The sequence below is a fragment of the Lygodium microphyllum genome, chromosome 24, assembly GCF_053477565.2.
Source record: "Lygodium microphyllum isolate KBCC chromosome 24, Lygodium_microphyllum_v1.1.10, whole genome shotgun sequence".
Lineage (NCBI taxonomy): Eukaryota > Viridiplantae > Streptophyta > Polypodiopsida > Schizaeales > Lygodiaceae > Lygodium > Lygodium microphyllum.
In genome coordinates this window covers 108,908,746-108,921,371 of record NC_141158.1, presented here as the reverse complement: position 1 = coordinate 108,921,371, position 12,626 = coordinate 108,908,746, and the positions used below count along the sequence as shown (strand labels likewise).

At 34.8% G+C, this 12,626-nt stretch overlaps 1 protein-coding gene across 27 annotated transcripts in view; it reads left to right on the top strand.

Annotated features, from left to right (window-relative positions):
- The window catches only part of LOC148015508 (uncharacterized), a 212,875-nt gene extending 200,485 nt beyond the window's left edge, over positions 1 to 12,390 (top strand). For 5 of the 27 annotated variants that reach the window (XM_087665330.1, XM_087665323.1, XM_087665342.1 and 2 more), the window contains one exon: positions 9,578 to 10,491. Coding sequence is in view for 15 of the 27 variants with exons in the window: in XM_087665333.1 (XP_087521459.1) it covers positions 9,578 to 9,601 (24 nt within the window). In the remaining 12 variants the exon portion in view is untranslated. The other 22 variants (XM_087665340.1, XM_087665327.1, XM_087665322.1 and 19 more) reach the window with 8 other exon arrangements.
- Positions 12,391 to 12,626: the final 236 nt, after the last annotated feature.

The following is a 12,626-nucleotide window of genomic DNA, read 5'->3' as shown; positions in this document are numbered from 1 at the left end:
TGAGTTTGATGCGAGTTTGCCAGGTGTGAAACCCGACTCCTTTGAAGCGAGCTGATGGAGAGTCTTTTCCCATGTTGAATTTGCAAAGACAACAATAAATCAACTTCAGAATTTTCAAATTTTATCAGTGGAAGAGCAGATTATAGTGTGTCAAGATATACAAGTAATGACAGTGTGAAAACACACTATGTAAAGACTATGTCTGAGTTGATGTCGAACTTGAATCTTCTTAGTTCGGGGTCGTTGATCCTTCTTCAATCTTTCCAAGTCCTTCCCCTTCTTGATTTGATCCTGGGACAGTAGATTAGCGTGAGTGGTAGTGGGTTGCTCCAGGTGGTAGGAGAGAGAAAATTATGAGATTTTTTAGCTTAGGTGAAAATGGCCATGGAGTCACAATTAGGGTTTCTAGGGAGGCTCGGTTTTTTTGACATTGCAAGAGCTATACTTAATGATTTTCAAAACTTTTTTTTTGGAAATGTAGCTGGCTTAATGCTCTATCAAAGCCCCATAATGATGATCAAGATCACTTATGGATTCAGGCACACAGAGTGGACGACGAAAACATGTGCAATTTTGGACAGATCTCGACATTTTGAATAATGTTGGGGCCAAAGAGTACTAATGCTAATGATTTATGAGCTAGGAGGGAGCGGTCTATGGGTCTTGGTGGTTTGCTCATGAGAGCAATGACAACTTTCTACAAGCATAGCAAACAAGAAAAATTCAAATGACCAAATTATGTAAGCTAACGTTTTGCATGTAAAATTGTTGTGAAAATTATATGCTATCTCTAGATATTAAGCTTTACAGCCCCATGACATAATGAAGCAGATGCACTGATTATATCCCCATAAGAGAGATCATAAACTGTACATATATCATCAACAAACTTCACAATCAAGCCAATCTTGGCAAGTACAAAAACTAATAACAAATTCTTCTTGGCATTGGATGAGGAAATGAATGCATTGGCTTGGCTGAAAATCAAACTTAGGAATTGGTTGCATTGCATGATGGCAAGAAGTATATTGGTTGTAAATGGGTGTATAAAGTTAAGTGGAAGTCTGATAGAAGCATTGAAAGGTCTAAGGCCATGTTAGTGGCGAAAGGGAATGCACAATAGTATGCCTTGGACTATGAAGAGACTTTCAGCCCTGTTGCCAAGATGGAAACTATCATTGCTTTGGCTATAGTAAAGGCCTGGAAATTATAGCAAATGTATATGAAGAATGCATTCTTGAATGGTGACTTGGAAGAAGAAGTGTTTATGGATCAACTTGAAGGGTATGTACACCCTCAGTATCTGAATTTTGTCTACAAGCTTAAAAAATCTCTTTATGGGCTGAAATAAGATCCACGAGCCTGGTATGCATGCATTAGTAGTTACTTGTAGAGTCTTGGATTTGTTCTTGGCAAGGCTAATCATAGTCTCTTTAACAAAAAGACAGAAACAGGTCTTGTAGTGTTATCTTAGTTGCCTTCTTCTCCTTCACTTCTCCTCAATCTCCAACACTCTCTAAGCTTTTTCAAGGATTGGCAATCATTTATATTTACTTCCAACACACGCTGCATGTCCACCAAACAGCAAGGCAAAAGTGTCCTTGCTGGTTCAACCCCATCTCACTCACACTCTTCTTCAAACTTTGTTGCCGCATTCAAACTTGTGGCCCTACCCCAAATCAAGCTATCCACTCTCCAAATTTGCTTAGGTTGATAGCCGAGGGATAAAGGGACAACAACAAAGCATCCTACGTCCTTGCCTCTAGGAAAGGGAAGCGAATTACCATAAAAGAGTCCATCACCACCATGGGTAACGAGGATATATCACCAAAGGCTCTACGCAAGGACTTTTCTGACTTCTCCACTAGCACTAGCTCCACAGATCCAAAGTGGAGTCACTTATGAGCATCACCAACTCCAGCAGAGCAAATCTAGCTAGGAGCACTTTACTTGGAAAAGCTCACAGTCGAGCTAATCTTTCATAATATGTTGCAACATTTACTCTGGGCTCATATCAATTTCTAGCTGCAAGAACACCACATGTAGTATAATTTTCTCCCTCCACTATGACCCCAACTACCTGCTTTGATGGCACATGTCTCTGGCCTCCACCAAATCCCAACCCACCCCACCCCATCCTTTCGTCCTCCTCTGGGTCCACAAGGTTCCATTGCCTCACATCAACACTAGGGCCAACAAATCTAGCAAGGTGATGCACCCACCATTGAGGATGAAGGCAACATCAGTAAATAACTTTGTGGGTCTGAGTCTACCATGTGTGCATGTGTTAAGGGCAGTGGTAGTTATTTGTGGTGTTAAAAGCAAGGTGGCTAGTAGTGCATTGATGAGCAGATAGGTGCATCAATAGTTATGGCCATTGGCATGGCACATGGTTGTTAGAGAGAATATTGCAATTGGCAGCAAGCTATAAAGGGAGAGGCTCACCCAAGCAAGAGAGAATATTGATGTATTGAATGAAAAGTTCATATTTCACTCTTTCTCTCTCCCATAAATGTGATTCATAAATGGGCTGAGAGAATGAGGGGAAATGGGTGGTGGTTCATGATGAAGTGTGAGGGATGGATCAAGGAAGTGAAAAGGAGGCGTTACCGGTTGTAAAAAAGCATAATCACCTTCCCGTTCTGAAATACGATGCATGTGCATGCAAACTATAGAGTAAGCAGTTTTTATAGAATTTTATGATGAATCTTTTCTTCTTACTATGAAAAATGATTGAAAACAGTTTAGTATGCTTGAACATGTCTAAAAGCATAGAATAACCAGTCATCTCCAGTAATTTACACAATGAAAATCGAAATATAAAACTTGCAATGTGGAATTTAGTAGAAAAATGATGATTTCATGGATTTTTATTATTCAAATGGTATTCCTACAGAGTTATATAGAATGTAATGCTAAATCACAGTCCATATAAGCTTCATAAAGATGAAAATTAAAAAAAACTAGTAATTAATATTAAAATAAATAAGAAAAATCATGAAAAATAATTTTTTGATGAAATTTTTAGTTTAAAGTTGGCCTTAGTCTACACCCATTTATATGTTAAAGTGGTCATTTAGAGGGTATTTTTATGGGAAAAATATCATAAAACATAAGAAACACCCTACATAATAAATGAATACATAAAGAAGCTGAAGTGTTAAAAACTTTACATGAAAATATAAGTGCTTGTGCATTAAAATGAAGCATATAGGGTTCATTTAATAGTTTTAAAGGAATTATTGTTTCTAAGCAATGAAGCAATACATTAGAAAGGAAAATCATTGAAAGAATGTTTTACACATGACATGTTGGCTGATTGATTTACGGTTAATTTGTTTGAGCACTATATGGCATTACATCTTGCATTTGCATTATAAGTCCTTGTGCATTAAAATGAAGTATATAGGGTTCATTTAATATTTTTAAAGGAAGTATTGTTTCTAAGCAATGAAGTAATACATTAGAAAGAAAAATAATTGAAAGAATGTTTTACACATGACATGTTGGCTAATTGATTCACGATTAATTTGTTTGAGCACTATATGGCATTACATCTTGCATTTGCATTCTTATACATGGTATCAAGAAAGAGGAAGTCTCCTAGATACATTACAATTGGTTGTTAAAAGTACTGACCAACGATGAGAGTGTGAGGATCCTTGAGCTATAGGATAGTACGATTTCTTTGGGGAATGCTTAAGTGAGGAAACAAAAATATCTCTTGAAACATGGAGCTAGGAAAAAGAGTAGACAATGTTGTGCTTGTGTTTTATATTTGAGATGATGCATCCTGGTAGGGCCAATCCCTAGGGTGTAGGAGAGCCATAGGAGCCATAGTGATCTGTTGCTGGAGAGGTGCTCTGTATGTGTACAACAAGGTGTTAGTCACTTGCATGTATGGGATACTTTCTCTTTCTGTTGGAGTTGGGATGGGCAAAATCGTTGGACTACAAATTGATGCAAACACATGATTTATTTAGAGTAGTATATAGCCTCCAGATGCTCTTGGTCCTAAGGCCGTGAGGGTGGTTTGGTGAGTATAAGAGCCCGTCGGCTAGAGCCCTAGAGATAGTATTAGGCCCATTTTTAGTCCTGAGAGATGGTGTGTTTGCCAAGAGCCACTAAAAAGTGGTGGTTTTCGAATCTTGGTTAATAGGAACTAGTTGTTTAGTGTAAACCAAAGAGCATTGAAATAGGTCCATTATTTCTTGATAAACATTGTCAAGTTGAGATCCAACGTCAAGAAAGAGACAAAAGGGCTAGATGATGAGCGGAGATCCTTAGGAGACATTCTCCTAAGCGTAGTAGTTTGATATCCTTGAGAAAGAGAGATCTTGTTGAATCTACTATTCTAACTAGCCCGTTAGGGGAAGGGGAAGTTCTAGTATGCCTCATACCCCAATAAGTCAGCCTACTTTGAGTGGGCATTAGGAAGTTTTGAGGTCTCGAAAATGTCTTTTAGGAGATAGAAAGAGAGTGCTCTAGACCAATAGGAGCAAAGCCTCCGTAACAATGAAACTTCTATTTAAAAAATATAAAAAATTATATATATATATATATGAAAATATTTTATCAATATTTATTTTTAGCCTCTTATGTTCGTGATTAAGACATTCTTTGCATTAATGATATATAGTCTTTCTCAGTTACTTTTATTTAATGATATGTTTAGATTAATAATAATGTCAAGTTTAATCTAAATTCAAATCAGTAAAAAGCTTGGCACTTTGTTTTCCCTCCTTTCTTTTATCTCTCTCGTGTTTTTCTCTCCTTTGTGGTAGCCTAGTTCTGTGTGTGTGTGTGTGTGCCATGGATACATAAATTCGACCTTCAACAAGGCATCCAAGCTCCCAAATCACATCCATATCAGTGTTTAACTCATTCCAAAAATATGGAAGATGGATTCCTACAATCATTAGCAAAGGCAATTGAATCACAATACAACAACATGCAAAATGTGAAAAAATGCAAAGATATGAGAGCTCGTTCATTTCTACTTGGAATGGTAGAATCTGAGATTTCTAGCTTGGAGTAAATAAGACTATCATAAAAGAGGTACTAGTGCAACATGTGTTTATGCATTGAGAGCTATATTTGGAACATGGAAATTCAAATCTTCCAATGCATAGACCAAATTGTAAGAATTTGATTCTTAAAGTATTTCTTTTCTTAAACTTGGTTTAAGGTTTTCCATTATAACATTTGTTTATTTGTCTTGTTATAGATATCTATCCCTCTAATCTTGAGAAATGGCAACCAATTGAGTCTATTGTTGATGCTATTGATGTGATGTATGGTTCAATTGGAAAAGAAATATACAAAGGTAGAAAAAAGACAGAGTTTGCAAAAAATGGGATATTCTTTTATGACCATTCTTATATTGCCCCCATGCAATAGTGCAGCCAATGGGGATCAATATCCCCCCTTCCTTTGCCCGATTTTTCAAGCTTTGAGTGGCCTTTGCCAAGTCCATCTACTAGTGAGGACTATAAATGGAAAATATTTTTAGAGATACAAAGAGAATTAAAAGCTAATATCTGAAGTAGGCTAAGCAAAGTTGCTTTATTCGTGCATATCATATATTTGTTGACTTCTTTTCTAATGCTGAGATAAGAATATCAAAGGCCATGCTTTGAATGAAGAGACTAACATATGATCGTATCATAAAATTTGTTGATGAGGGATGGGACACTAGGACAGAATGAAAATTTATATATAAGATAGATCAAGACTCTATAGCATGTAAATAGATATGATTTCTACTCAATATTTCATCCTTAGATTTTATTATAGTAGATGGCATTATATTGGTGGTAGCCTGGTTGCTTTAGACCAAAATCTTGATAATTTAAGCAAAGATCCTATAGGGATCTTGATGTTTCGTTCAATGAGAACATTGTTGCAATCCTAAAGATTAAATCATCATGTATACTACATCAAGTGAGGATAGATTTACAGAATGAAGATATTGAACTACCATGCTCATTTGTGTTTCAACTTAATAATAAATGAGTAAGTTTTTATATCATATTATATCCACTTAGGTATATATTTAATTACACTTCTTGATTAGTAAACATTTGTAACATATTTTTTACAGATATCAATAAGGAGAGAGAATAATATACAATATAAAGATATTGAAGAAATGATCTCTTTACTATCAATATAAAATACATGTATAAATTTTGTGGAAAATTTTTATCAGCCATCTCTATGACTTATATACACACAAGGGCTTACAAGCAATAAGGCAAATATACTTCTTTTTTTGAGAACTTTTCTTAAGAGAAGGGGCATTCTTTTCATGAGCCCTTTTGCCTTTCTTTGATGCTTTGGTTGCCTTGGGTGTTGAAGGCATAACTTCACCTGTTGTAGTTACATGCACCTCCTCTCCTTCAATGTCTAAGCTTCCATTATTGTCCATTCTTGCTAGTTGCATACAATTGACCATTATGCACTTCATGACCTTTGCTCTTATATACCAAACATGCTCACTTGTATAGCAATCCCTTGTAAACTAACATATATTTGTAAGCATCTTCGAGAGTCTCCGAAACACTCGGACATGCTTGTTTATAGCCTATACATTATAGCCAGGATCCATATCAACTAGCCATTCACCATTTTCATATAGACTAGATACCATTATATTAATTTCGGACCCATGACACAGAAGAGTAATGACATCTTTCACTTACCTATCTTCATAATAGTTTCAGTTATAGCTCTTGCCTAGTATGTATGAGTGTAGTAGTTCATTGTTATTTTTTACAATAGACTATATTATTATTATCAATGGACTATTTTGCAACAAACCTCTATCTTAGAGTTTAGTATCTTTCACATTACCTTTATAAGTTTATCTTCGTTGAGATAAATAAACTTAACCAATCTTTTGGCATTCGCAGTTACTCTCTAGTCAATCACAAGTGTGACTACCATCTTGATGAGGACACTGCAATCAATAATATAAAGTAAAACTATGAAACATGGTAGTTTATATAATAATTTTTTCTATTATGTTCCAACCATTCAAATCAAAACCTTACCACACAACTTGTGTGTATTGCATTGTTGCAAGTAAATCAAAAGGCATGGGAGGCTTTTTCTCTGGCACTTCAATCAATCTTTTTATAGCTATATACCAAAAAGACAATAAAATTTAGAGTAATTGCAAAAAAAAAAAAAAAGTCAAGGAGACCATGGATTATATAACTTATAACTTGGCATTTCCATGGCTTCCTTTCATAGAATTAATGAGAAAACATTGCCTCTCCACATAGTCTATTCCAATTAGACTCCAATGAGAACTGAAAATAATAATATTTTAATAATTTAGCAAAAAAAAACTCATAAAATCTAATAGAATATCAAATTACTTACTTTTCATTGTATGGAATTAGAAGAACCTCTAAAGTTTCAAAGTCAATTGGATTGAACCAATGATCAAATGCACTTGCATCAAGCTCACTCTCATATAGTATAAGATAGATGGATCAAGAACCTCAATTTTTTGTTGTATATCAAAGGGGAGCTCATGCATTACATACCTAGCAAAGGAATGAAGATAGTGAGAATCAACATGAAAGCTTATTACTGAAAGGGAAGTAGAGCCCAGGAGGAAGAAGCTTGGCGGTGAGAGCTATGGTGGATGGAGAGCAAGAGCAAGAGAGAGCATGATTCAAAAGTGGGAACTCCAACAATCACAATGTGTGACTGGGCCTTTCATTATTCAAAATGTCACTAAAAGAATAAAGAATAAGTGAGTGTGATGGGTGCCTGCCACCTGCAATGTGCAGTGGCGGGTACAGTCAGTGTAGTAATACACGGACAGCTAGGCGAAGGCGCCTTTACCCCCAACAATTACTAGAAAAACATAGTGAGTAAAAATAAATTTTGGTATATTATACCTTATCATAGCAAGAAGAACATAGTCATTTTATTCTTGAGGATTTGAACACTATTAGAGTCAAAAAATACAATATCAGATCTTTTGTTAATATCACTAGGTGAAAAGCAACAGACATTGAAGCCCTTAGGGTCAACCCTTTGAAGAAGGGTAGATAGCTTTTCTTCAAAAGATGGGAGTTTCTCTACTTCCTTTTCTTCTCCCTTCTTTCCTTTATACTCCCTCCACTTATTTGCATGCTCTTTTGTGGCCTTTTCCTCTTTCTCATTTAGCCTTGTGACATTTTCATGGGTGACATCTTCAACCTTAGGACTTGGATCACCTTTCTTTTTTCTATATGGAGGCACATTTAAAATATTGAAAGCCTTCACATTAGAAAGGGGGACTAGCTCAAGGACCTTTGAAAGCTTGTATCTTGGTCACCTAAGAATTATCATGTCTTTGTCAATAAGTATAAGTCTATGTGCATGAGTAGCACAAATATAGGAATCTTGAAAAAACCCAATCAAAAAATATTATGCAGGCTTCTGAACGCAATGGAAAGCTGCTCTTGTCCATCTAAAACTATCAAGACTATGCTTGTCACAAATTTCTTTGACAACCTTTGAAACGATAGTTTTGGAATTGCATTATCTAAAGCCATCATTGCACTTCTAATATCCTTTAGACATCTAACATGCTATGAAAACTTTATCCTTGGCTATGAGTTCCTTGTAAGTTTGGAAGGCTTGGAGGATTGATGGATCTTTGAAGCAAAACCTTTAGGATCAACTTTCTACTTTCTTGCAGTGGCCTTAGTTCTAGTGATTTGAAATCTTCAAATGAAACAAAAAACAACTCAAAATTAGGACAAAGCCCCAAATCTTTAATATAATGTTGTTTGCAATCACTTATGGTAAACAAACACTATTCAAACAGTCTCAATCCTAAGCTAATCATATCTTCACTATTTAACAATAACTTATTTTATCAAATGATAAAACCAAATTTCAATAACTCATCAAAGTTGTGCTATGCTTCCAACTTGATTTTATATTAAACAATGCATCCATCTGATGTATGAAACGTGACTTGGGACTTCTAGGTAAGAGAGATGTATGTCTCTTCACATTTCATACATCACTTTTTTTGTGAAAATTTTGGTCAAATTCAGGGTAAATTTGAAAGATAAGTTTGTTAGCAATTTGAATATGATCTTTCCATTGGACTAGCTAGGATCTTTCAAATTTTGAGTCTCTTGAACACAAAATCATGGTAACCAATACATCTAGTTACCCAAACTAATATTTGCTATGAGTTCAAGAACAAAAGGACCAGATGAACTTAGGCTATTTAATTAGTTGTAGAGTAGTACAAGATTAGGCCAAAGACATCTAAATCTTTGATACAGTGTAAATTTTAATCACTTAGTGATAGAATTAATAGTAGAGCCCCTCTTGACGTATAAAACGTGAGATGACGACTCTTCATAGGGAAGAGCTATGCCTTATTGCGTTTCATTCTTCAAATGGACAGATTTGGAGAAGATTTTAAAGAAAAATTCGGTAGTAATTTTTGGAAATGACATTGCTATTGAGCTAACTAAGGTTTTTCGAAAAAATTACATTTTTGAAAATTTAGCACGTTGTATGGTGGATGATGAAGTCTTACCTTGTATGGTAGGTGCTGAAGAATTTTGAGCTATGATGAAGTCACCTTGTGCTAGTATTTCAGAGCAAGGAAAGAGCTTGGCCTTCGGAAAAATGCTTTTGTGGTTCAAAAATTGGTTTTAAAAGGACCTTTGTTCACATGTGTGGTTGCTATAATGCATAGTAACTTAAGATATGTGGCGAATAGACTGTTGTTGCCTCGAAACTTATGCCACATATCACCGACGTTTTTGGACATGATAGCACTTTTATGGCACCACTTTTTAGGTATAAAAGAGAATTTGTAGCCTCTTCTTTTTCATTTTAAATACAACTCTTTTGGAATGAGTGTGTGGTACTTTTCTGAACAAACCCATGGTGATCGTTGACATATATATATATAAGAACTCAGGCTTTTGTTTATGTAAACTTTTCTTCCTTGCATTTTGTTTTCTCTTTCACAAACATATTATGTGTGCATTGCAAGCCAAAAGTATGCATATTCCTAACAAAGCCCGTTTATTCTCAAGGAGCAATACAATTTTCAAGGAACAAACTTATATTTGTCACTATTTTTTTGCAATCTTTGAAAAATAGTTGAATGAGTATTTCGAGGAATTAAAGATGATTAAATCTAGTATTTTTCATTTGAAATGATTAATTGCCATATGAAATGCGATATTGTCAACTGCAAAGGGTTTCGAAAACCTGTTGTTGCGTTTCATAAGACCTCAAACTAGAAAAGCATCTGCCCAATGAAACACAAAATTTCATGCTTGCTCTACTACCCAAAGAGTCAATTTGTGTTTCATAAGGCATTGATGTTTTGTTTTGTCCAATTTAACATGAATGCTATGTTATCCAAGCACTTGCAAATGTGGAATATGATTTATGTATTTAGACATGCAAGATGAATAAAATAAATTATCATTGTGACCCATTGTTCTATGTTTGTTGGTCTAAGAGGAGAAAGAGAACATTGAAGCGTTGCTCAAGTTTTCTTGGTGAGTATGTCATACATAACTTAGACAAATTTTTTGAATATGACTAAATGTGCATTGATATATTCTATCCCTAAACTTGTCTTGTTGTTTTCAGGATTTGGTTTTGTGAGTAATCAAATGACTAAAATGAAGTTTTCTCTAAAGGGAATGGAGAAAGAGATTCTAGAGGATACTCGTGATTAGAAGCTCTTTGATTTCCTCCATGCAGCTGGAAATTCATCCAAATTTGTTTACATTAAAGATATGATCAATGTTCCCTTTGATTTGCAAGAGCTCTTGAAGGATCTTGATGACAAACTGAAGGATTATAGGGAGTTTTATGATAAACATGTGGAAGGCCTGGAGATTGAGGGATTTGTCCATTATAGTGATGAGGAATTCAAGAAGTGAGATTGAGCAAATTTTCCTTTTCATCGGAATCAATATCAATGTCTTCTTGTACATAAGGATTTGGATTTCTTGTATATATTCAATATATGGATAGTTGTTCTTTAGATAAAATACAAGAGAAGAAGATAGATGATATTGCAAGTAGCTATATACAAGGTTGAAGAGAAGGGAAAAATGTTTCAGGAGGATGTTGAGAACCAATTAGTGCAGGGATTTGATGTTGCTTTGTTTAAAAGTGAGAACATTACAAAAGTGAAAGAAAAGAAGATAGATTTGAGTGCAAATATTGAAACATGTCCACTTGAATGTGTTCCAACATTTTTCAGTTACCTCATCAACAAAAAAAGATATGTATTGCTAAATGATACTCAACACCTTTTTAATCTCAGAGAAGATGAAAACTTGGCAATCCTTGCAGCATTCATGGAGTCAAAATGATAAGAATTTCATAGGTTATGAATAGGAATTGCTAGAAGTCTTGATATTGAGGGAGAGAATTTTCAAGACATCTCTATCCTTACATTCATGTATTAATTAGATCGTCGAATGTGAAAAGGAGGGGCTACCTACAAAGGAAGAGTTCTTACAAATTTAGTAGAGACTTAGTATTGATGACATGGGGTATGAAGAGAAACTTAAGTCTCCATTAGAGAAGAAAACAAAAAGTTCAATAAATCTTTATGATGATAGTCTTCTTGAAAAAGATGAAAACCCTAAGGTATGGAAGATAATTCTAAGTAATTCATTGTGATTTATATTAGAGTATGTTATGCATTATACACAAATATTATTGGATATTTATCTATTGACATCTTACACTATTGTGGTTTATTATGCAGATAGAAATTGAAGATGCAGACAATGCTATTGGAAGAGCCAAGGGCTCAAGGCCATTGAAGCTTGGAAAAAGTTAAGGCCTTGGTCATTATATTGAAAGCTTAAATAATCAAAGAGTTGCACTTTATCATAGCAGGTTGTTAAGCTCTCCAAGCTTGCCAATGATGGCTTTGAAAGCTATCTCCAAGGTGATTGGATTCCAAGTTTTCAATAGAGAATTAGATAAGATAATTTTGGTGGAAAAGGAATAAGTTGTAAGAGTTTTTGGCTTCATGCCTAGATATAGTGGATCTAGGGCATGATACTTTGGAGTTATTAGCTCTTATTTGCTCTCCCATGTAGGAGATACTAAGAATTTAAAGCTCCTTCCAGACTATAGGAAACAAGAGTTTAAAAAATGTAGATGTCTCATTGAGTGGGATGAAACAAAATATTCATCTAGAGAACCTAGTGAATTGCTTGAACCTAGAGACTCTTCTATAGAGAGTCAGACTAAAAGATATCAAGGACCAAATAGATAGAGATCCGTATTTCTTGATAAAAAATATGGAGCATGGTTGTATAAAGTATGTTGCATAGTTAACAAAGAAAGAAAGTCAATTAAAAAACCTTATATGAGCCAGATAATAAAGAGATATATATATGCAAACTTCTTATCATATAGTGAGTGAAGTGTTGATTACCCCAAGCTTTTGTCATTGTCTTTTCAAAAAGGTTCAATTGGTTTTTGAAGTCTTTGATATCAATCGTTCCATTGAGTTGTATCACAATAAAAGAATACTTTTTCTAGTGTTTCCTAAACATTCACTTTTCTATTTTGAGCTTGTCCATTGTCAGCATGATCCTTAACTG